This window comes from Quercus robur, chromosome 10 (assembly GCF_932294415.1).
Source record: "Quercus robur chromosome 10, dhQueRobu3.1, whole genome shotgun sequence".
Taxonomy (NCBI): Eukaryota; Viridiplantae; Streptophyta; class Magnoliopsida; order Fagales; family Fagaceae; genus Quercus; species Quercus robur.
In genome coordinates, this window is record NC_065543.1 from 44,034,339 (window position 1) to 44,060,823 (window position 26,485).

Sequence of the window (26,485 nt, forward strand, 5' to 3'; positions counted from 1 at the left end):
TTGGAATAACAGTCCCTGCGGCTGTATCTTCTGCTTCTTGTCTCTAACTCCTTTCTCTTTTTCTATCTTTTTCTTCTTCCCACTTGCGATCCTCTGGCCATGGGAATTTCCTTCTCTTATATAGCATCCTTCCTAAGATCACGACCCTACACTTGTCAACCATCTGGCCCTCTACTTGAGTGCCTGTCCCATAGGTCATCCTCCCTCTTTTCTGTGAGTTGCACTGGCCAAGATAATTCTGCGTTCCTGTCCTTTCCACATTAATGCGGCTGGAAAAGTAGTTCCTTGGCATTTAATGCGGCAGTTGTGGTTGCCCCCCTTCCTGAACGTCACGCACTATTCCTTCGTATTGGGTGACTTTTCGCCATGTATGGAGTGTGAATCGGACACCCACTTGGCGAGTCCGAGGAGGTACTCCTCCTCGGACGCCCCTAAGCAGGCCCGGCCCAACATGGTTGGGATGGGATATCCTATGCCCATGCCTTTTCTTCTTGTCATGGTTGGGCTTGGTACATGTACTATGGCCCAACATCGGCTGATGGATTTTACCCCCACAATAATTATATATAAAATAGCGGTAGACCTAAAACGGTACATCGGTATTGACCGATACCGAAATATATCATTCCACTAGTTAAATCGATACAGCCTCCGATACAAGATTGACTCCCTTGGTTAAAACATTCACACTAGCTTGTCCAAAATTTTATGTTTATTTTCATGTAAGAATTTACTTATTTTATTTTATATAACTATTTTTTCAAAGACACCTACATTAGATTATTTATTTTACACATTTTCATTAAATATTATTTTTTTATCAATTTTTTATTACTCTTTTAGACAATTTCTCTCTCTCTCTCTCTCTGTATATGTGAATTAAAAAATAGTAAAAAAATAGATATGCATGTGAATAATAATCAAATATATTTACATGGTTACTGTAGCAATAATCTAAATTTAAATGTATTGATATGGGTGATTTTTGAAGTTAAATGTGCAAAATTATACATTAATTATGTGAGTGCTCTTAACGCTTTAAATGTGGCAATATTATTGTTGTGATCTACATGACCCATTGAGAAAAGAGTAATTTTAATACCACATAAAAAACCACAATTATCCTACGTTGTAGATTGTAATTGGATGTCTATCACTTTCACATTACCTCACCACATTTTTTTCACTACTCACAGTCTGTCACATGGACAAGTGTAGAAAAAGTTTTTTTTTTTTTTTTTTCATCAATTTTTGTTGAGAAAATGTCCCTGCTCTAAAATCTTGTTCGAGTGGAATTGTATTTGTATACCTTGGAAATTTCACTTGAAATAAATAATCCAAGCTTATCTGTCGGAAATGGACAGGTCAGGTTGTAGAAGATCAATTTCGGTGTGATAAAAATGGAAGAATGGCAAAACATAAAATAGATACCAAAAAAAAAAAGGGGGGGGAGGAAGATTGCTTAGAATTTTTTTTTAGACTCTAGATTACTAAACTTAAAATTTATATATTTGTTATCTTTAGCATAAATTAGATTAACTATCAGGTGGAAGTTTGTACCGTGGCAATAAATTAAATTAGCTAATGCAAGTTTCCATCTCATTGAACATGAGTTTCCATCTCTCTCTCCTCTCTATATATAGAGAGAGAGAGAGTTTTCATGGAACCCAAAAAATAAGCTGTAGAAATTTGGTAAACGAGCATCTTTGGATTCACACTGCTACTTATGGTCTCGGGCTGGACATATGGCCCCATGAGCCGAATCTGAAAAGGCCCATTATCTGTATGAGGCTGGACTGGCCCAAAAGTATCCATCAAGCTTCTTTACAAATCATACTCTGTGGGCGCACCAAAGCTTTTGTCATACGATCAGCCAATCAGGTAAAACTAATACCTCGCTTTGCTTGAAAAATGTGAAAATTGTGTACATTTTATATTGTCGGCAAACTAATTAGAAACTAGGGTTTTAGTTTGAGGTAAATATATGGATATAGAAAAAGGGAAAATTGGAGATTTTATTATTGAAGGCTGATAATTAAATTGCCTTTTGGCTATTTTGGTTGCTAAGATTAAAGGTAGAAAAAGGTCTTCTAATTTCAAGCACGTGATTGTATTGATCAATTAAATTCTTTTAAACATTCTTGAAAAATCTAATTTGGTTGCTAAGATTGTATGCTAATCAAGAAGATGTTGCTAGAGAATGAAGAATGATTCCCAGCAGTTGGGAAACTTTCAATTGTCTTTGTGTTAATTCATCGTAAAGAATTATTATACAAAGACTGTGTGAGAGAGAGAGAGAGAGAAGATGAAGCTGATGATGGAGAGTAGAGAGTTAATACTATTTTTTATTTTTCTGTTTTTAATAAGAAGAGTGAATGACTTAATTACTAATTTCTAGGGAATAATAATGACATGACCATGACTTTTTTTTCACCCTTAGATCTAATACAAATCAATGGTCCAAAAAAGGTATAACTCTTATGAAGTTACACCTGGTGTAACTTGAACCCATTTATATATATATATATATATTAGAGAGTTTCAACATATGACGTCCGCTCCTGATGATAGCTCTCTATCACTAGACTAAGACACCAATCAGTTTTTGGTATAGGCGGGGATTGAACCTTAGATCTCTTATACAACCATCAAAGACTTTACCAGTTGAACTAGCTGGAACCCACTATATATGTGTGTGTGTGTTCTTGAAAAAGATAACATTATTTTTGTTATATTTTTCAATACTTATACAACCATGTGGTTAAATTTAATTTGAGACCTAAGTAACTATACATAAGTTTTACTAAAAATGTATCACTAATTTTTCTTAACAAATTTGTCCAAAATAAATTTAAAAAATAAAGATAGTTATTGTAGTTATTGTGCCCGTTTGGATTCGAATGAATCCAGCATCTACGTTTTCTGATTTTTTTTTTTTTTTTTTTTTTTTTGCAGCCGCATAATATGACCAAGTCAACTATGAACAGTGCACGGATGCACTGTTCACGGACCCACACATTCCACTTTTCAGCAACTTTTTTATTAAAAATGGGTCCCACAATACTATTCACACATTTAAAAATTATTTTGCTACAGTGTTTTCAATTTCAGCAAAAATAAGCTCAATTCAAACGGACCCATTGTAACGAATAAACATAAGCCACTTCATGTTGTACTTTCTTTTAGTCGTGGAAATTTGAAACTATGAGGCCATTGGTTTGATTAGCTGTGCACAAATGTAATTGAAGGACATGCACATAGCAGCTGTGTATTGTTTTGTAATGACATATTCTTGTGTCAAACATAATGTTGGATTCATGGCATTGTAGGCATAGCAATTGCTTGGAGACGGCTTGTTATGAACAAAGTAACTCACACAACACCATGTTTGTTTTCTGCAGTGAAAGGTTGGAATTCTAGAGCGTTTTTTAATGCAGTTTGGAGGGGAGTTGTAGCAAAGCTTGATACTGAGATTAGGGACTTTCAGTCTTTCATAGAATTCCTTGTCACCTGCACCCTTAAGCTCGAGGAACTTGGCATATTTTGCAAACATGTGTGTTATACAATTTACTTGGCATACCTTTAATATGTCTGTCTAAGGTTAATTAGTTTTATATATTGTTTATATGAGGCACCAATTTTTATTTTTCTTATCAAAGAATTCAATCCTTTAACCTGGTATTCACTTAATTTTGATGAATTTTTGAAACTTGTGACCCCAAATGGAAGGGGCAAAGGAAGATACAGTAGCCACCTCTGCTTCATGAGGTTTCTTCTTTGCATATTCACTCTATTTAAGGTAAACTTGATAGATTAGAGCTAGTAACTTCTGATATTATTAGCTTGTGAATTTTATAGTTGCACACAGATAACATTGGTAGGCGATATTATTAGCATGAGAATCATGTTCAACGATCATGAATCCTTTACATTTTTAATGCAAGATTTCGATTTATGCTCTTCAGGGAGTGTGTTCCACCACTTCATAAAGGTGGATTTCTCCAAAAACACATCTTTACCCAACTCTCCGCCTTTGATCCATTTCTGTACTTGTTCTTCTAGTTTTAAAACCTCTTCCTTAACCTTGACTTGTGCAAACCCTCCTGCATTGCTAGTTTTAATGCGCAGCTCCTCTACCTTGGCCCAAAAGCATGACTCCCAACTAGATCCAGCTGGCATCCTCTTAGCATTCTCAAACCATCTCTGCGTAAACTTGTAGCGTTTTGGCCTGCCCCTATCCATATATGCTCCTGTGTCTTCATTCTTCAAATGGCGATAGTAATTGGCAATATCTAAGGGCTCAACAAGGCGTCGGTACCTTGTTCCAAGATCTATCCAATCGCTCTGGCCTTCAAATGCATCTGGAAGTTCATACCTTTTTAAAAATTCGACGATCTCATCCCATATCCCTGCTAATTCAAGTCTCTTCACATTAGCATCGAAATCCTTGGAGGATTCTTGAAGCTTGAAGGCATCATAACAACCTAGGCCACGATACCCACAATTCAATTGGTAGTCTTCTAGTAGGTATTTCATTGCTTTCTCAATGTCTGTCTTCTTGAGATCGATGCTGTCCTTGTTTCCAATTTTCCGCTTCTCTAGCTCTCCAGCAGCACGAAGACACAATCTAGCTCTTGTGCTCTGAACACCTCACAAGGAAAAGCACAAAGAAAAGACAAAGAAAATTCTTTGGTGACTAGTACTCACATTTTCTAGCATTGAAATACTTTTAGTCTGTTGCAAGTCTTGTTTAAAGAACAATTATTTTTTTTAAAGAGTTGATTTCAAGATTTTGAAGTTTGTTGAAACAAGCAAAGGAAATAGAAATTACCAAGCCAAGGTCGTTCAAGGCTGCATTAATTATTGCAATATCACTAGTAGATTCTGCAGATAATGGAAGCTGTTCCAGTGGCTCCAAGTAAACCTCATTTAGCATTTGGAAGCTGTCTTGCAATTCAATCTCATATCCGAAATGTTGTTGAAGAGTTCTCTGGGCAACATCTGTACATTCTTCTTCTTTGCACAACTGAGAGGAGTAAAATAATAGTTGCAAAACAGCATCTGGATTCCTCAAGATAACTAGCTTTCCATTCCCAGTACAGAGGACATAAGTTCCAAAGGGCTTGTATGGGCTTAATGGAATGAAGTTTGTCACAGTTTCCAATAGCAGGTTTGTGTTTCCCATGAGGTTGCAAGCAGCATGGCTTGCCACAGATGATGCATTCTTCATTACTTTCATGTAAAAATTTGAAGCATCGAAGCTGTTAATGGATGCATGTGCAAGATTTATGGATTTTTCATTGAGGAATTGGAGAACTCTCTGAAATTCCAATAGAATGGATGAGACTGGAGCAAGCAAAATCCGTGGAACAATGTCATATCTCATGACAAAATGTATGAAGTAGCGAGCCCAGTTCTCACGCCTAAGAGCATGGGAAAATATGTGGTTACCAGTTAGAGGACAACCAAAAGTCACACATAGAGGTGAGGAAGGTGAAATTTTGTAGTTATCTGATCTCAAGTATTTTTCCAAGAACCAAATTGCTGCAAGGTTGGCAATTGAACCACCTGTGGAGTGTCCTGTAAACAGTATTTGCTTCCTCTCTGTCACTGCCTTTTGCACCTGAATAATGTGTTCATATTTAGTAACAAGATATCTGTGTTCCAATTCCATATATATGAGTATGTTTTAGTGCTTGCATGGGATCCTTTCTATTATGTCCTAAAGTTTGTCGTTTCGTTAATTCTTATTGAAACTATTAAAGTTCCAAGCCAATTCAAGCTGAATCAAAAATGGGTTTTACTGCAATGGCAAGATATGATTGGCACATGGATAAATATAGCTACGTATGCTTGACCAAATATGGAACGTGTTTGTTTTACTAAGAAAAAAAAAAAAAAAAGTAATACTACGTATACAAACTATTTTGTAACATTTTTATAAATTGTTGATGTGGCTAACTTCTAATTAGTTTTCATTTAGGCCCACTATTAACATCACTATTTTATTTACTAATAATCACTCATTACTTCAGCATTTTGTAAAATTCTTTTGTAAAAAAGTTTGTATATCTGACATTACTCAAAAATTATTGAGTCACATGACTCACATCGGTATTCTCAAATAGGTTTGGTATCTTCTCAATTAAGAAGGCTTTGATTGAGAAACAATTATTGAGGATATTAAAGACCTGGCCTATTAACTCTGTTGGAACTGAATTTTTTTTTTCATTTGGGTTTATAGGTGTTGTAAATGAATAAAACGACTCACTGCTCAGCTAGGTTTCCCTCATGTGTTATAATGATATGTGGTTTTTAAGCTAAAAAATAATAATAATAAAAAAAAGGCTATTTTGACAACACAATCACAATAATAGTATGTTTAGATTGAGAATGTGGGAGGGGAAATAGAATAGAATTGATTGGAAATTAGCCTATTATCCGGTCAACTCTACTTTACTCTCCCTTACTCCCCCTTCCTCAATCCAAACAGGCCATAAAGGACATGTAAGTCAATAAATATAAATAAGAGTAAAGCACTTGTATTAATTGAAGAATATGGACGCGGTGAGTAATCTCGATCAAAATCCAAGTAATTCCTCAATCAAAAATTGAATACAAATGAGTGATGAAAACTAAGTTACACTACTCATGAAGGGATTAAGCAACACCACTCCTCGGATAAAAACAAAAGTGGAAGTAATTTCAACACAATGCTGGGGTAGTCTACTAGTTTTTCCTACCATTTTGGCATTTTACGATATATTGAGGTAATTTTTTCCCACTATGCATGGGGAGGGTGGGGTGGATTTTGTTATTTGAGAATATTTTCAAACTCTCCTGATTTGGTCAAGAAAAAAAAAAAAAAAAAAAAAAAAAAAAAAAAAAAAAAAAAAAAAAAAAAAAAAAAAACCTATATGAAGACTTTAAATATTAAAAAAAAAATGGTATATTATCACAAAATCACTTAAACACTCTGTCTTTTTTTCTTTTTCTAAACAATTTCTCCTATAATATATATGTAAGGACTCAATTTGTAATGACCCCAAACCGGTATTGAGTTCGCACGTTAAAGGCCCAAACAATAAAATTTGTAGAGCGTGGGCTGAAAGGTTAGGCCTTGATCACAGGACAGTGGTTAGTCATGGAATCCATGGTAATCTAGAGAGGGTGAACCTAGCGTATCTAATAAGATTTTTTTTTTCTTGGGCACGGCCTAAGCAGCTCCGGTCCTTAGACCTCATCCGAGGAGCTTCGTGTCCTTATTCATATATGTAAGGACTCAATTTGTAACGACCCCAAACCGGTATTGAGTTCGCACGTTAAAGGCCCAAACAATAAAATTTGTAGAGCGTGGGCTGAAAGGCTAGGCCTTGGTTATAGGACAGTGGTTAGTCATGGAATCCATGGTAATCTAGCGAGGGTGAACCTAGCGTATCTAATAAGATTTTTTTTTCTTGGGCACGACCTAAGCAACTCCGGTCCTTAGACCTCGTCCGAGGAGCTTCGTGTCCTTATTATTCTCCTTTTTTAGGATTCAATGGCCTGGGAGACGATATGTCCCCCCCTTTTCCTGAATTGCTTATCTTTCATTTTTATACTAGCCTTTACCCTTTCTCCAACGTCCACGTGTAAGTTCAACTTCTTAGGGTTGATACTTGTCCTATCAGCCCATACCCAAAGTGGTTGGAAGTGGTTGTAAAAGCTGAAAAGCATTGCTCTGTCAGACGCAGAGTACTTAATTGCAGTAATGGTAGTCGTTCCCTTGTCCTTTGTCGCCACTCTATTCAAGGGTCCTTTCCACATTAATGCGGAGGTGTTTGGCTTTTCCATGCACCGCTCTTATACCATACTCGCCCTTTTTTCTAGGAGCACCTTGGGATGCCGAGGACAGCATCATCCTCGGCTTTATCTCTAGGCCATTTGGACTTTCATTGCATGTCTTCAGCAATGTCTTTCCTCGGCTCAGACCTTGGGCCCTAATGTAAAGTGGGCCGGGGTCACAAATTCTCTGGCCCCACAATAGTATTTTTTTTTCTTTCGAAATACATGTATAATGCCTATCTTGGGGATGACCCCAAGAAGGGGGCAAGATGTTTCATGCCCAAGATTTCATGGATATTATAAGACTTTAAAACCACTTAGCCAACCTCTTAAGGTTGCCTATATTATTTAAATTTGAATTTTAAGATAATCTTTTGAATATTTATCGTTTTTTTAGAGCTCATATCTCTAATTTCTAATACCTTTTTGTTTGAATTTTTTAGCCCAAAACTATAAAGTTTGGTCCAAATAGAATAAAATTTCATACTTTTCAACCCAAAAATTAAGGGAAAAAAAAAAATTTGAGCCCAAAACTAAAAAGGTAACCTACAAAAGAATCAATTTAAGGCAAAGTTAGTTTGAAATAGACCGAATAGACGAAAGAGGACCAAAATGGATCGAGTGGATTGAATTAGACCGAACTGGACCGTATTGACCTAACTAGATAGAAGTGGACCGAATTGGACCAAAATGGACAGAATAAGACTGAAATGGACTGAACGGACATAACTGGATGGAAGTAGACCGAATTGGACTTAAATGGGCAAAAGTAGACCAAAATGCTATGTTATTGTAACTCAAAAATAGCGTAGCAACAATACACTAAATTTCATTTTTTAGATATTATATAAATATAGATTTGTACTAATTAACTATAGTATCACAAAAAAATAATTAGGACGTTGTTTATTATGTTATTGATGTAAAACTAACCAATCATGTCATTTTGTAAATTTTTTGGTTAGTAAAAGATATCATTTAAATGTTCTTTTTATATTAAAAATTAAATGAAAACATTCCTAAGATGCATTATTTAAAATATCTTATTGTTTTTTTTATTAATATTAATTAAAAAAATGCTTAATTGACTTTATGTACTAATAGTTTTTGACAAAATAATGAACTCATTTAGTTATTTGCTAATGGATCTTACAATTGAAATGGACCGAAGTGGACGAATAGATTGAAGTTAACCAAAATGCTACCCTGATATGGCTCAATAGGAGCGTAACAACAATAAATATTATGTTTCAATTTTTAAATATTATATATATATATTTATATATATTGATTATTTTTATTTATATATTTTACTTATTTGAAATATATGCTTATAGTCATCTTAAATTATGAAATACCTTCTAAAAAAAATAAAGTACTTTAACATGACAAGGTATATACTATATCTCAATTCTAACATTAGACACGAAGATAAATTGACACCAAGCATAAAAAGGACAAAGTTTAAATACAAAATTGATTATAGTCTAATAATACAACCTTACTCAATATCTTTTTATTAGAGATGGATTTTGATAAATTCATCATTAGATTACATTTTCTTCTTATATCCTCCATGTTTGCAAAATTTCTAGAAAATTAAAGATCAATAGTTATGTCATCGATAAATTATTTAAATTATAAGTTTTTGTAATTTAAAATTATGCATAAAATATAATCTTATAGATCATATAGTAAATAACATCCGATTATCACAAAATTTGACATATGTATTAAGAGCGTAAAGAACATGCAAACCAACGATTAGATTTTCAAAATATGTAGCAATATTAATGATATTGAGTAAAGTTATAACCTTATACTACAATCAATTTTGCGTAGCTAAACTTTGTTCAAAAATAAACTATCACTTGTATAAACACTATACTTTTTATGTTAATCAATTTTTAAAAATAATTAATTAAGTACTTTTTACTCATATTAATTAATAATTTTTAAAATTAATTTGGCTTCAACCTTTCTTTTAATCTCTCTCCGGCACTTAAATTCAAGCCTACTGCTACCAGGTAAACCATTCTTCCAGACAAAAACTAGGATAAATACTGAAATTTTCAATTTCTAAACATTTCTTAATATATTTCTACCGAACTTTTACATCACAGATACATGGTTAAATTCTTAATATATTTAATTATGGTGTAAACAATGTTAGCAAATCATAGATGAATCCATCGTAGGAACAAGCAAGTGATCAGGGAAAAAAAAAATACAAATAGTACCTTGTTTTTGAAATCTGAATTCGTCAAGACTTTGTCATCAAATCTCTGCAGAAAGGCTTTGTTGACCTTGGCATGTTCATCGATGCCTATACTTCTAAGAGAAGGAAACAACTCAAGATTGATCTTGGTTTCTCCAAAAGATTCTCCGGCATACCAATCATTTACAGACCAATTCCCAGGAAAGCCAAAGATGACAAGATCTGGTGAACCACGAATGTTCTGCAAAATATAGGGCTTATCTGCAGAATTGTGAGCCCCCACTGCAAGAGAACAAGCTTTGTTAACTATCTCTGGGTTGATTTTTATGTTCTCTCCAAGGTTTAAAATGGCCATCCCTTTTGGCTCAGAAGCTTTTGTTTGTTGATCTTGTTCAAACCTGCCCTTGAAGAAGTGAATCAGTTTGATTTTATAGCACATACAGTTTGGTTTTATTGGGTTTTTTCCTTGGAGATCATAACGTGCATAGTGGGTTGATGGTGACCACTTTTGGTATTAAACACTGAAACTTCAACTTTTGTATTTCTGTTCTGAAAAAGCTGTGTAATTGACCAAAGACTTTGTTGTAAAGATGAAAGTTATTGGAGACTAGGGACATGGAAATATTATTAACCCTCCAATCAAAAAGCCTCAGCATGAGTGATGATTGGGGTAAAGCATATTTCTCCTAGGAAGTTTCTTGGTTTTTGATCAAGGATAAAAATTCCACAGTTCCCACTTGTCTTGATAAGCTTTTTAATTTATTCCTTTTTCTTTTGTGTTTGTAAAGGGGACCATTCGGCAACTACACGTTAGGGAATACTTTTGTGTTTGTAAAGGGGACCATTAGGGTATTGAGATTGCCCCTGTTCCTGCTGTAGGACCAAGCGAAACCATCAGGAATGGACGATGGCACCTACCAGGTAACCAGGCCGTAGAAGACCTATTTAGAGCTTTAGCATTTTTAGTAATTAACAATTAGTATCAGATTAACTATTGTTTATATTAAAAAAAGTATTAGATTAACTATCTAATGGAAGTTTAGTTTGTATTGTTAGCATTCGTATCCACTTATGCAAAAATTCATGTCTACTTTAACATTAAAAAAAAAAAAAAAAAACTTTCTATTTCTATTTTACTTAATTACTTTTCAAAACACATTACATTATATTATCTATTTTACAATATATTTCATTTAAATATCAATTTTTTCTTTTTTTTAATTGTTTCTTTTTTTTCACAGACAATCGTCACTATCTACTCTCTTCTTTTATGCTTGAAATTTATAAAGAAATAATAAAAAATTAAATGTAAAATAAATAGTGTGAGATAAATTTACATATTACTATAACAATTATGTATTTTTAGTCAACTTCATATAACCTAATGCGGGGGTGTGTTTTGCACTTAAATGTAGCTAAAATTTGATACTTCTTTAACATGTGTTCTCATTGAATTAATGCGAATATAAAGGGCCCATTTGGCACATATATTTAAACAATAATTTTTAATTTTTTTTAAAATATGTGTAAATGAAAAAAATATATAAAAATAATGGTTTAAAAACAAAAAATATGTGTTTGAACTCATACAAACAGACAAAGTTTCCAAACATTCAGTACAATTTTCTTGGAACCCACAAAACTAAAGTGATAGGAAAATTGGACAATTTGGTAAACACGCAAAAGATTCTTTTCCAAGTTGGCATATAAAATTGATTTCTTTTTTTTGGGGTCGGAATGGGAGCATATAAAAAATGATCACTTCTTCTCCAAAAATATAAAATAATAAAATAAAATAATGTTCACACTGCTACTATGGTTTCGGGCTGGATAAATGCCCCATAACCCAAATCCGGAAAGGCCCAAAAGTACCTTTGCTTCCTTAAAAATAATACTAATCGTAGCATCAGCATTGTGTGCAGTGCCTCCAAGATCAACGGTCATCCTCTGTTGGCGCGCACCAATCAGGTAAAACCTCTATGAACTCTGATTCTCTCTTTGCTTGTAAAATGTGGAAACTTATGTATGTTTTTACTTTTTGTTTTTCATTATCTGTGGCTCTAAAGACTGTAACCCAAGTACCCAACACTCACAATAGATATAAAAATAAATAAATAAATAAAATAAAACAAAACAAAACAAAAGTTAATGATTTTATTATTGAACGTTGATAATTTAATTGGCTTTTGGCAGTTTTTTGGTTGCTAAGAAAAGGTGGGAAAATAAAATGGAAAGATGAAAGTTAGATACAGTAGGAATTGCATTTTAGGTTCCCTAATTAAATTTAAACGTGGGTGATATTGACCAACTAAAGCCATGGTTGAATTTAATTGTTCTTGAGAAATATAACATTATTTTTGTTACACTGGTCGATACAACCATGCGGTTGAATTCAATTTGGGACCTAAGGAATTTGTACATAAGTTTTACCCAAAAGGGTACCTGTGCTGTTTGAGCCTAGACAGCAATTTTCCTCAACAAATTTGTCTAAAACAAATTCAAGTTAAGCCTCTTTTTTAGCACAACATGTACTTTCTTTTATTAGCTCTGCATCACAAATGCAAATGGATATGTCAGCACTTAGCAGCTACGTGTATTGTTATGACATATTCTTGTGTCAAATGTAAGCATTTGTAGGCATGGCAGTGGCTTAGAGATGGCTTGTTTTGAACAAAGTAACAAGCGTGACACCCGGACCCTTAAGCACAAGGGACTTGGCATACCTTGGAAACATGTATGTTATCCAATTTACCAGGATCTTAATATGTCTGTCTAAGGTTAAGTTTTATATTGTTTATTGTGCTATGAGACACTAGTTCCTACTAGGTCTTTAACTTGGCAGTTCCCATAATTTTGACGAATTTAGTTTTTTTGTTTTGGGATTTTTTTTTTTTTGGGGGGGGGGGGTGTTAAGGAAGAGGAAGGGGAGATTCACATTAGTCACCTCTGCTTCATGAGGTGTAGTCCAGCCATTTGTGATTTGAATTTTCTTCTTTGCATATTCACACTATTTAGTGAAAACTTGATTAATTAAAGCTTGAGTGATTTATGATATTATTAGCTGGAAAATTTTATAGTCGCACTGATATCATATTTAGGTAACACGCAATGGTGAAAAATGGAGTTGATTATAATGCAAGCAAATCTTTTTGAAGTGTGAACTTCAATAACACTAATTAGTCAATATTGTTCTGACGGCAGTGACTCAAGTTATGCTGGAACTAACATAGACAGCCTGGAAATTTTTGGCATAAAACAACTAACAAATTTTTCCATGTTGCAGAGAAAGTTGATATTGAAATATACACGCAAATATAGGCTGAGACTATGGAGGCCTCCAGCTGAACCATTAAAATCTGCTTATCTATCAGATTTCAACTTTTCATGACAGTTCCACTTGGATACATGTGACTGTCCTCCAAATGTGAGTGGTTCTTACTTCTACCGAGGATGACTACAGAAATGATGCATTCTGATTCATTGTAATTTTTCGTCTTTCTATTAACCTTCATTTAAATTCCAATACAATTAGTTTAAGTAAGTTAGCTGATGGCCTCTTGATTTTGATTTGTCATTACTTTTTGTGGTTGACAACAGAACCGCCATTGTTTCTTGATTAGAGTTGAATTCATTGTATAACTAGAAGCAAGAAAATCATTTAGTCCTGCCTACCAAGCAACCTTATTTGTTGTCCTGTCTTCCTTTCCATAGAACCGAACATGACTGTTGAAATGCCACTTTGTAAATAAGTGTATGGGATTGGCAGATGCAAGTGGAATAATTGTTTCCCAGCATGACTGCCCAGGTAGTTGATCTAATTATACTGTTACAGGGGCTTCTGCTACACTGGTCTATATATTGGATTAGAAATTACTTGGAAGGGAAAAAAAGGAAAAGAGCCACTTACAGGCTCAGCATTTCACCTGTTAGGCCATCTGAAGGTACTTATAACTCTACTAGCTTGCGTACTGAAGACTAGGTCAAGCACATTCATTTTTCCCTAGTTTCACATTCTTCACACATCACACGCATATACACACACAACAGAAATGATTTTGCCCACTGACACTATTCAAAAAACTCTAGAATGTTGATTGCATTCAAGGTTTGCTTATAGTTACAAGATTTTTTTGAAACGGGGTGGGGGGCTTAAAGCATCTGGGGTTGTTGAGTCTTCAACGAGAAAAAATGATCTGGATCCAGAACAGTTGGTGACTACTTATGACTGAGTAAGAAGTCCTGAATTAGAACAGTCAAATCCCTTTTTGTGGGGGATATATATTTGAAGAAATTGAAGATGCTATAAATTCCATCTACTGTAAGTATATGTATTGTATGTGTTAGTGACCACTTAATGCAAAATGGCTGAAAATAATATCCATTTCTGGATGTACCCTCTCAAAATCCAGTTTGGCAGGACTAACAGTAGGGCTTATGTATATAAACCTAGAAATTAGTTTAGCAGGAAATTTGTGTAGTTAATTGAGACTAGAGGAATGTTACATATTTCCATATGCAGATGCAACTTTCTTATGTTACGCTCCATGTTGGGCAAGGGAGGGATTGCATTTGGGACATCATGCTCATGAGGACCTCAATGTAGCACGTGTTCTTTAGACTCGCATACTTTCATCTCCTAGAACTTATCATTTCAGATCTTTCAATTTTTTCTTTTTTCATGTTTTCCCAGTACGTAGGGCTTTCAGCTTCTATGACTGACCAAGATCCATTATTTATAATTTCTAAAATTTAGAGAGAGAAAGAGAGAGAGGAAAAAAAAAGTTCTACTAATATGAGATAATGAAATTTTTGCTTGTGCCCAATGGACTAATGGTCAGGCAAGTGACATGACAGATTTAGTTCTACAGTCTACTTTTCATGTGGCAGCTGACTCCATATCAAAGTTTCATCCAGTTGTGTTTTTCCATAATCAAATCTCTGCATAATCTTAGTTAATCCTCCTCAGAAGTCATCATCAGATTCAGATGTGCTAGACATATCTGACATGAAATGTGAGTGGAAGTTTGTGAAGCTCGCTAGAGTTTTCATTGATGGTGAAAGTGGTGGCGATGATCCCAGAGGTGGTGTAACATTCTTCTTCTGTAGCTTTCGAGAAATGTCTAAACAAACTTGACCAACCATGTCAAGGAAGTCCTTGACTATAAGAAACAGTTGAAGTGGGGGTGCCCCTTTGTCTTTGGGAGCTCCTGCTTGGTAGTATTGAGTTGTTCTTTTAACAAGCTCCATAACTCTTGCTTGCTCCTCTCTCACCACCTTAAGTTCCTCTTCACTTTCCTCCAGAAATCCTTTCATTTCCCTCATGAACCCACCTCTTTCATCATTGCCACAGTGTCTCATAAGCTGCCGAATTTCTGTGACACGGACGCAAAGAGTGGAGCACATATTGTTAAAATTGTCATATTCTATGTTGGCTGCTTTCTTTACATTAGATAATTCAGTATTAAGGCCTTCCAACACTGGTAAACCAAGCATTAGATACTCTTTGTCTTTCTCTTCTGCTGTAAGGCTATCCGAGTTTTCTGTGCTTATACTTTGGCCAATCCTTCTGCCAAGGCTGTGGTTCTGACTGATCAGATGATGTCTACCCTCTGATCGAGCTACTTGTTCCACAACAAAGTGAAGTAGAGTAGTCTTTCCATCTGTGCTTTTTACATCAGAGAGCTTCCGAAGAGCAGTAAGGTTGAAACCTTGCGCATTGCCTCTGGCAGTTCCAGCATTCATACGATTGCCAGCCTTGAGAATGGCCTCAAGAAGTTTTAAGAAAAGCCCACGGGATTTTAGCTCCTTGCACCCTAATTCTAGTGCTTGCAAGGACTCCTTAAGGTGAAGGATATCAGGATCATAGTTTGTTCTGAAAAGCATTGCATTGAAACGAGTGAATGCCGAGGGAACAGCTTTCAATATGTGGTAGAGGAAAGATTCAGCATCTGCAAGTTTAGTTGGGTTGCCATTGAATTGGAGGATTTTAGCCTCTTCCTCTTGGGTTGGGGCCATTTTGGTAAGCTTCTCGAGGGTATCAGTACCGAGTCCCTGGCCTTCAAAGAGGGCATCCAGAATTTCCTTGCGAGAGATTATAAGAGATTTTAGGACAATTGCTATGTTCTGTGATTTTCGTGGTTCCAAGATAAAAATTTGAGCTGGTGGGGCAGTGTTGAACTTGCTTGAAGTTGAAAGGATTTTGTCTTTTTCATGGGATTTGATGTTGGTATTAGCATATCCAAAGAGAGTCTCCATAAGATCATCATCAAACCTGAACAGCACATAAAAATTAATTAACAGACACAGACATGGCAATGCATTGGAGGATAGCTATAATGTAAGAAATGACAAATATTGAGGCACAAAATACCGGAAAGATCCATCTACAATCTCATCCCAGACCATTGAATGATCAGCAGTAGCTACAACTTTATCCCAGTGCAGTGGCTTCAGCTTCATTTGGCCAGCACCAGTCCCTTTCAAGCTCTCCCCCATTGAAACCTCTTCCCTGCTCTTGTTGTTTGATTTTGCTCTTGGTGCTGGTGGAGGTTTTAATGATGACACCAGGCTCCCTGCCTTAGGAGGTGGCGGTGGTGGTGCTGGACTTATCTTAGCAGGAATAAATGGTGGTGGTGGAGGAGGAGGAGGAGGAGGAACTGGAATCTCTTTTGCTGGAGGTGGAGGTGGTGCTTCAACTTGCTTCTCCAAAATCATTGATGGAGATGGTGGCTGAGATACTAGTGGCAGAGTTGGCCTTAGTGGCAATGGATTTGGGACTTGGAATGTTGGTTTCACTTTTTTAAGATGATTTGCACCAGAATGCTCACATCGCAATGGAACTTCCTGGGGCTTAGATTTTCTTGGTCTCTCAAGTGTGACATCCACCTTCTTTTCTTCTTCATCTTCATAACTGGGATTAAACATAACCTTTGGAAAAGAATGTTTAAGTTCTCCACCTTCTAGTTTCCTCAAATAAAGAACATCCATCCCATTTTCATCAACAATCAATCCTTTCACATTTCCTCCAAGTTTCATTACCTCTTCATGAGTCACTACAACTTCTTCTCGACGAAAGCTTTTGTTCACTTTGTTTTTCTTTTGGCGGCGAGAAATTAATAGTTTTTTATAGAAGAAAAAGATAATCCCAGCAACAACTAGGGTAGCTGCAGCTGTGGCAGCAACGGCCTTCACAACTGTGTTAATTGGTGGTGGTGACATTGTTAAAATGTATGCTGGAGAGACTGCAGGATCGTTTGGAGATTATGTTATTGGACTCAAATGTGAAGAACCATTTGTAAAAGAAAGACTCTGAGAACTGAAAGAAGAAGTTCTTGTTTTGATTGTTTGTGTTATGGGGCTAACATGTGAATAAATTCTTGAAACATTGTGTGTTTAGTGCTGGTTGCTGAGTACTGACAGTTTCAATGAAGGTAGTTGTTGCTGGTTGGAATTATTTACTCTTCATAAGCTTTTGTCTAATGAAATGAACATATTGTACTTTGTTGCAACGTTGTGAATTCCAACTGCAGCCGAATGGAACGTATACTAATTAGTCTATTATTTGTAGATATACAATAATATGTACATATTATCTGGTGGGTGTGACAGTTTAGCCGTCCTGCCTCATTCCATTGTTATTGACAAATAATACATAAACTTGGTATTATTCTATTTGGGCATATAATAATGCTATACTTATCCTTTCTTGTTCCTTGTTTTTAATCTTAATGGTGTTGTCTTGGATACAAATTGTGATGATCCAGCTATTAGATTAGAATTGGCATTATGTAGATATGGATGTCAATTATTTTCAAACTAGTGCTGAGTTAATGGTTGGTATGAATATGGGTATATATGTTAGTATCTTTCTTTGATTGTTGGATTATGATCATAAGTTCATAACCTGGATTACAATGTCCTATACGTTAAACACAAAGTCAAGTGTACAATGATCGAGAAAAGATTAGAAGGTCACCCACTTTGGACTATCTGCAAGTTGCCAAATAGCAGAAATAAACCATATCTTGGCTGACACCAAAAACTTTAAAATATACTAGCCTCGTCGCATGCGGTCTGCATGTGCGATGAGATGCTTTTTTTTTTTTTTTTTTTTTGAGTTTAATGTAATTTTTCAATTTGAATTTATTTACTGTTAGACACCAATAACTTTAAAATATACTAGCCTCATCGCATGCGGTCTGCACATGCGATGAGACTTTTTTTTTTTTTAGTTTAATGTAATTTTTCAATTTGAATTTATCTACTATCAGTGAGGTTATACAAGAACAGATTTTTAAGAAACTAAAATTTAGGATTTGAAATGGAATAAATTGCTGGGCTTAGCGTGTGCTAATTTTTAAGAAAAAAAAAATGTATTAAACCTGCATGAGATACATTTAAATGAAGAGCTTGCTAATTTTTAGCAAAAAGTTTCTCTGTTTTTTTTTTTTTTTTTTTTTGAATTTTGTTGAATTATAATTTTAACCCTATTTTTTATTTTTGAAGAATAAAGATTATCTAATTAGATTAGGAGTATTTATGACATTTTTTGAAGCTATAACTAACTTTCTGGATTCTCTTAATATATAGAGATACATATTAAAAGTCCTGGATTATCATTGCATGTTAATGAAAAATGAACCACATACCGAAATCTTTTAGCACTTATCAGCATATCTTGTTTGTTTATTATTATGTTTTTTTTTTTTTCCTGGCCAAAAGTCTTATAATTCATTTCTAGGATGCATGACATGGGTATAAGTACGAAATAGCAATACAAGCAATTTTTAAAAAATTATAACATGACACAGTAAATAGGTAAATTAGACACTGTTACAACACAGGTACAGCACCTCAAATGAAGTGTCCATACTTCCTACATTCATTTGGCAACTCTTGCTGTTTCCATCAGAAACGTCTAAAGTTCAAATCCTCTTTCTTCCATTATTGTAACTATTGAATTATATATAAAGATTTTTGTGCCTATGGTATGTTTGTGTCACCAACTGGTTACTCAAGAACTGTTCCATATGAGAGAGGCGTGGTTTCATTAGACAAAAAATTGTCAAGTAGCTTTCTAGAAAAGCATTGTGGTTCACTTGGGTCTACTTGGTTTCTTTGTATCGCAATTAAACCTTGGGGGACCTGGTCTGTCTCTGGCAAAGAACCATGAATTTACTATCCAAATCGTAAGAATTGATGCTAAAATAACCAACACTTCAGCATGGATTGAGTGAGTGTCTACTTGCAAATTGGTTGGGAATCAATAAGTGTGCCAACCATCCAATTTTATGGTTTTCCTGCTTGATAGCTTTACACCTCATTAATGGTCTTGACCGACCTTAGATTTCTAATTATGATATTGCTACCCTTCTAAGTTCTAATAGGAAGTATAAGCATAGTTAGAACCCACAAGGAATCTTTATTTAGATCTCTCTCACCAAATAACGTTGGGACTAAATAATGTTTAGACTATTTGCATTGTTCGAACTGCTTTATGCCCGAGCTATAAGCATTGATTTCAATACATTGTTCTAGACTTTAGTGCACAAATTTATCGTGGGTAGCTAAAGCATTTAAGACTAGGTTGTTGTCCAACTCTTGAAGTGTGATCATACTATGTCTAGGGGAAGATCTTCATTCATACCTATCTACATTTATCAGACTCAGATGCATTAATAGCTGAAGAGAAAACATAAATTGTGATACCAATTTGTCATGAGTGTAGTTAATTATGGTGTATTTATTTACTCAAAAAAAAAAGTATATATATATATATATATAGTGAATTTATACAAAGGCCCAACCATAAAACTATCATAAATCTCAAATCTCAAATACGAGTCAAGAATTTTTGTAGTTCATTTGGCACTTAATAGTATTTCTAATTGAGATATCCAGGATTTAAATCTCTTCTCCCTCATTACATATATATATATATATAGTGAATTTATACAAAAGCCCAACTATAAAACTATCATAAATCTCAAATCTCAAATACGAGCCAAGAATTTTTGTAGTTCATTTGGCACTTAATAGTATTTCTAATTGAGACATCCAGGATTTAAATCTCTTCTCTCTCATTGTAACTATTGAATTATAAATAAATAAGTAAATAATTTTCATTCAAAGAATTGTCTCCTACGAAAACACTAAAAAACAGAAATTTGTTTTACACTATTTGTCATGACTTCCAACTCTATTGGGAAAATAATGAAATTGATTATATAAGTGACGTCCAAGTCGATCCATTGAGAAAATAATGAAATTGATTATATTATAGGTAAGTGTGTATATGTGTGAATAGAGAACCAAATAAGTGGGCAAACTGACAAAGTGATATTATAATACCAATTATTATGGGAGATTAATCCCTAGTAGCCAATCCATGTCAATTGAAGTCTTCACAAGATGTATCTCCCCCAACACTTATAACAGTGTTTTCTTTGTATAAAATGACAGCTTGGAGTAGAGTGGAATCTAGACAACTTGGATTTGGGTTAGAATTTCGACTCATATCCAATCTTACCTAACCCGATTCAACTAGTTGATTTGAAGCACACAAATGCCAGAGCATTTAGAAGGTGCTAATTAGTCTCCAATGAAAAGAAAGTGAAATCGCAGAAAGAAATTTGATGCGACATATCGCGTCTTTATGTGCACATTACTACTCAACAATTTCAACTGCAATGCATAACTTCACACCTCACACCAATTCTAGATCGAGTACACCATCACAACTCACGAAGTCACTTGTACTGCCTAGTCTACATTTATGACCCCATGTTTTTTCTTTTAGCAGAGATTTCTGACACCATAATATCAATTCAACCAGAAGAGTATATGCTATAGTGTGAAGGTTATGTTTAACGGTTTAAGCTCACTAGGAGAGTTGAACTTGGGCAAAGGAGTTAACCAGCAGAACACCTTAATATAGGCAACTAGTGATGCCCAATCTAATTGATTATGTTCAAGACCGATTAATTATTGGGCCTGAAATTTTCTCTTTAGGCATCATGTAGATAGAGATGAACATCTATCAAAAATACATTTGTAGTAAGCTTTGCAGAAGATATCACATATTGGGAAAGTAAACATTAAACCAAGAGATGCATTAAAAAACTGATGCACAAAATAACCCCTTGAATTAATTTGTGATTCTTCTATCTCGTTATAAGGAAATTCAACTATACACCAACAAAGCGAGGATGAGAAACAAAAAGAATACTATTTCCTAGTATTTGTGATTCTTCTATCTCGTTATCTCTATTTCTGGTTCTAGTTACATACTCACGTCAGCAATTATGCAGGCCAGTGTAAAATCTCACATATAAGAGTGAAACCATCTCCAGCCAAACAAAAACACCAAGGATGGGAGCCAACAAAAAAATATTGCCAGTCAAATGCAAAGAATAATAAATCAATCTTTGTTACGTAGTTTGGCCCTCTTTGATGATCGCGCAGATGGTGATGATGATGGCATTAGAGGCGATGATGGATCACAAGCAGGAAATGGTGATGGTGATGATAAGGAAGCGTAATCATCTTGCCGTTTTCTCTTGTGAATTCTTGTTTCTCCACCATCCTTCCCATCCCCTTTCATTATGAAATCTTTCAAGCGCTTCACATCATCCAATTTTACTGGCTTCAGTAGAAAGTCCTCAGCCCCTTCCTCCAAACACCTGTTAATCAGTAATAAAATAAGCTGTCAAAATTGGTTTCCATTGCAAAGCAAAAACCAAATTTAAGAAAACCACAGGAACATCAAACAGAGTTAAGAAGTTGAATCAAATTTACACAATAAACTAGTAACTATAAATCCTAATAATCTTTCATCAATTTCATTAAGACAATCAAGAAGTGACCTCAATTGCAATTGCAACATCATCCAAATTTATGTAATTTATACTAGGCCTGTGTGATAAAACCATTACAAATTTTGATTAGTTCATCAACTAGAGACCATAATTTTCACATCCTAATCTTCCTCAATTGTGTCTGTCCTGTATACTATTTGCAGGAAAATCACGAGAAGAAGTCCTAATGTTCAAGAGATCCCTCTTATAAGATCTACCAAGTGATATTACAAAATCATCTTGTGGGCCATGATCTGTAGCATGTGAGGTGATGGACAATCATAACCTACCAATATATCAATGAAAGTAGCCTAATGCTACAAATCCACATCAGAACATGTTATGTTCATACTCTGCTTAATTCAGACATCGTATATGAATCATATCACATGCTGATGGCATAATTGTTACCAAATGAAATAAAAATTCACACATCGGATTCACAAAATCCACCCTATTTCTGTTTAGGATCAGATCAGATCAGATTCAGATTATACTTCCCATATCAATTATACCATTCACACAAACAACCAGATTGAGTATGTCCACATATAGCTATTATTATAATAATAACCAGATCCGACAGATTATGATTTCTATCAATCATTAACAAACAGAGAGTTTCACCATATTTGCTGTACATTAATAAAACAGACATAATCCAGAATTACCATGCGCATTTGCTAATAAAATTACATCAATTATGAACCTAGGTTGAAACTTGCAAATTAATGATGTTCGCTCCAACCAAATACTGATGCAGACACAAAAGATTGAATATAAGAAATTACCTATCAATACGAGTCAAGATATTCTCGGATGACATGACCACCACCGGTATCTCTCTAAAAACTGATGATTCCTGCTAGAAGAGTAGCCCAAAAGCAAAACAACGTTAATATCAACAAGCAACACTAAAAGTAACGTTTTGATGTCTGAATCCTTCAAAAGTATAAGGTTTCTGTGACATGCTTTTTGCCATTAAACCAAAAAATTAAAAGAAGAAGAAGAGGACGTTTAGAAAATACAAACCTTAATCTTCTTAAGCAATTCATATCCGGTCATCCCTGGCATTGAGTAATCGGTCATTATGAGATTAACTTTCAAACCCTGCAATCATAGCCATAAAAATTCCTTCAGCAATGGTTATCACAATTACTCATATAAAGAAAAGAATTTGAATATTTGCTTGAGTTTCTGAGAAAATCCAAGAAAAGAAAAAGGCCCAAGAACTTTTCTTTCTTTTCTTCTCCTTTCCCACACTCTCTTTGCAACCAAACATAGTTTAAGAAAAATATATACACATACGAACAGAGTAGTCCAAGCTTTCTTACATTGAAACCAACCGAGGCTCTCTCTCCATCCAAACCCAGATACTGCAAAGCCCTTGTTCCACTCTCTACAGCAGTGACTGCATATATAAACATTTACAGGATCATAAAAAACCAGGGTTCAAAAAACCAATCAAAACCCAAATCCTTTTTCCATTTTTTCAAACCAAAAACAGCATCTGCAGAATCATCCACAGCCTATATATACCTTTACAAGACGAGATTTTTAGCAACCTTTCAATGACTTTCCGGTCCACAAGGCTGTCGTCAACAGCAAGAACATGCAACTCCGATGATGATGATGAATCATCACGAACCTGATCAATAGTCTCCGGCAAGCTCCGCCTGAAAACCTCGCCGACCGTCGCCATTCGCCGGAAAATTCACCTCACAACTGTTCTTCAGGCTCTAAGCTGAAATGGGTGACTCTCAAGCTTTCTTAGTTTTACGTAAAATAAGTGATAAATTGATAACAGTTGAAACGCACAGAGCAAGAAGTGTGAGAGTCTGTGGATGACTTTATAGCACAGTTTGTTGGAAAGAGAGTGTATGTAGCTTTTGCTTTAAATTAAGCAAAAAAAAAAAGTTAAAGCTTGAGATTCTGAGGATCCAAATATAAAAGATTTTCTCTCTCTCTTTTTCTGTTAGCAAATCTAGCAGAGAGGATTATAGAGATTATCCTCCGACTCATTTGTCCTCTTGTCCTATCAACAATATTTCAGAAGATTTTAATTTTTTCATGCAGTAAATAGTCTTTGTCAGAGTAGACAAAACGTATAACGTATTCTTTTATTTTTGTGGGTTACTTTTTTTTTTTTTTTTCTTTTTTTCTTCTCTGTTTTTTTTTAACTGGTACACTCAGATTTGAGAGTGAGGAATTTGACTTGGGTACAGTAGTAGTGTAAAACTACAGAACATTTTGGCTGTGTTTGGTTGCCGTAAAACGTTTTCCGGAAAATACATATTTTCCGGAAATGCTAATTTCTGGAAAAGGAAAATATTTATGTGTGTTTGGTTGCATTTCAAAAAATTTTCCGGAAAATATTTTCTAGTGTTTGGAAAAGAAGAAAGGAAAACACAAATCAGAAAACACAACCCAGAAAACACATCCAGAAAACCCGCCGGCGCGAAGGCGATCTCGCCGGCGCGATCGCGATCTCGCCGGCGCGATCGCGTTCGCGAGATCGCGATCTCGCCGGCGCGATCGCGTTCGCGAGATCGAACGAGATCGCGATCGCGTTCGCGAGATCGCGATCTCGCCGGCGCGATAGCGTTCGCGAGATCGCGATCGCGTTCGCGAGATCGCGATCTCGCCGGCGCGATAGCGTTCGCGAGATCGCGATCTCGCCGGCGCGAACGATCGCGAGATCGACGAACGATCGCGATCGTCGATCGACGATCGCGATCGACGAACGCGCTCGTCGATCGACGAGAGACGAGCGCGCTCGTCGATCGACGAGAGACGATCGCGATCGTCGATCGCGCCGCGAGATCGACGATCGCGATCGTGCACCGCGCCGCTCGTCGGCGCGGTGCGATCGTCGGACGAGCGGCGCGATCGTCGATCGAGCAGCTCGTCGGCGCGATCGTCCCTCTCTCTCTCTGATCTAGGCTCTCTCTTCTCTCTCTCTCTCTCTCTTTTTCCGGAAGTCAAATGAAGTGAAAATGAAGGCAGAAATGATTTTCCGTGGTCAAACGGAAAATTCGTGGTCAACCGGAAATGATTTTCCGGAAAATAACGTTTTCCGTGACAGCCAAACACCGAATTTTCCGGAAAATCATTTCCGGAATTAGTTTGAAGTCAATTCAAACGCACCCTTTGTCTGAACTTTCTATGTCGGAGGGAAAAAAACACACACACACACAAAAAAACATGCCATGTTATGGAAAAGAAAACGACAAAGTATATGATGTGATTTTTCATACAAAAATTTTGTATACAATAATGTTTAGGGGAAAAGTGAAAAATACCATGTGAATTTGAATTAGGTTTTTTTAAAAATTTATTTAGTTATTAATTATTATTTTTTTTAACGTTTCATCTTTTTTAGGTGCAATTGTTCTTTTATGAACTTTCAACAAATTATAAATAAATAAATTTTCAAAACAACTTATTTAAACACAAATATATTCATTATGGTTATTTACCTATCTATATTATTAATAAAAAAATTTCATATTTAGTTTTCAACTTTTGTATATTAAAATATTTTCACACAAACTTTTAAACTCTCTAAAGTACATCTATCATTTAGTTGAATAATTTTAAATTTAAAAACAAAAACTGGTTAAAAGAGTAAGGACTTGATTTAAGTCTAGTGCTAATTACTCAGTTAGATAGTGACATGTATCTAAAAGTTGATACATATCATCATCTCAACGGATCCAATATTACTAGACACTGAACCTAAGCCTAACACAAAGAATAATTTTCTATTTTTAAAAGAGTTCCTAACTTTTAGACTTTCAAAGTTTTATCAAAATCCTAAAAATTAGAACATTATCACTATATCACTTTTAAAGATTATTTCACTAAACCTAAAATAAATAAATAAAAATTCTTATTGCACACGCAAATTATATTATAACATTTTTCAACATAATCCCATCCAAAATAACTTCGATCAGTGTTTACTAGTTATTAAGAATAATAAAACAAAATGATTTTAGGGGTAAAATGTTATTTGGGGGAAAAACAAAAAAGGAAGAATTTTTATACTTTTTTTCTTCTAAATTTTTTACACAAGTGTATTTGTTTGGCTTAAGCTAATAAGTTCAAATTTTAGTTTTTATGTACAATTTTTTTTTAAATCTCATTCTTTTGTAATAATTTTTTTTCACTTTTTGAAAATATAAATATACTTTAGCATATTTTTAGTAAAAAATTTTCTAAAAAACTATTTCCAAACCAACCAAATCGGTATTACTATAGTGACAAATTCCAAGGTAAAAAAATATTGTGATAAGTTACAGCTTTATCACAAAAATTTTCTCTTCCTAAAAGGTAAATCCTATATCAGGTAAAACCTACATGAGTGTTAGATGGAAAGTACGGTAACTCACGCAAGATCTTGTGTGGATCTGGACCACTATGGATTCTATACTGTCAAATGTTTATTAAATTAACTTTTTTTTGTTGCATGGACCATCCTTTGATTCCAAAAGTTTTCAGGGCCTTTAGTGAAGTAGAAAGTTAAAGTTTTTAAAATAAAAATAAATGTCGTTGTATGCATTCCTTAATACAAAATTAAACGTCA

The 26,485-nt window shown here is 34.9% G+C and overlaps 2 protein-coding genes and 1 pseudogene across 2 annotated transcripts; all 3 read right to left on the minus strand.

Annotated features, from left to right (window-relative positions):
• LOC126701985 (protein EDS1L-like) overlaps positions 1-10,763 on the minus strand; it is a 67,782-nt pseudogene extending 57,019 nt beyond the window's left edge.
• A 4,045-nt stretch (positions 10,764-14,808) lies between these two features.
• LOC126702883 (formin-like protein 8) lies at positions 14,809-17,562 on the minus strand. The gene is made up of 2 exons (XM_050401747.1): positions 16,413-17,562; positions 14,809-16,313 (listed from the first exon to the last, which is right to left on the minus strand). Exons 1-2 carry the CDS (start codon positions 17,258-17,260, stop codon positions 15,005-15,007), a joined length of 2,157 nt encoding a protein of 718 aa, XP_050257704.1. The 5' UTR covers positions 17,261-17,562; the 3' UTR covers positions 14,809-15,004.
• A 3,602-nt stretch (positions 17,563-21,164) lies between these two features.
• On the minus strand, positions 21,165-23,871 carry LOC126702677 (two-component response regulator ARR5-like). The gene is made up of 5 exons (XM_050401494.1): positions 23,437-23,871; positions 23,232-23,308; positions 22,930-23,007; positions 22,689-22,759; positions 21,165-21,723 (listed from the first exon to the last, which is right to left on the minus strand). The coding sequence occupies exons 1-5, from the start codon at positions 23,597-23,599 to the stop codon at positions 21,462-21,464; spliced, it is 651 nt and encodes a 216-aa protein (XP_050257451.1). The 5' UTR covers positions 23,600-23,871; the 3' UTR covers positions 21,165-21,461.
• Positions 23,872-26,485: the final 2,614 nt, after the last annotated feature.

Bases quoted from the DNA above. Each gene is read 5' to 3' on its own strand.
- LOC126702883 (XM_050401747.1), bottom strand. From the start codon at position 17,260: ATGTCACCACCACCAATTAACACAGTTGTGAAGGCCGTTGCTGCCACA. The intron at 16,314-16,412 runs GTATTTTGTGCC...TGTGCTGTTCAG, and splicing joins ATTGTAGATGGATCTTTCCG to GTTTGATGATGATCTTATGG.
- LOC126702677 (XM_050401494.1), bottom strand. From the start codon at position 23,599: ATGGCGACGGTCGGCGAGGTTTTCAGGCGGAGCTTGCCGGAGACTATT. The intron at 22,760-22,929 runs GTTTGTATTTTC...CTCTTCTAGCAG, and splicing joins AATTGCTTAAGAAGATTAAG to GAATCATCAGTTTTTAGAGA. The intron at 21,724-22,688 runs GTAATTTCTTAT...ACTGATTAACAG, and splicing joins ATCTTGACTCGTATTGATAG to GTGTTTGGAGGAAGGGGCTG.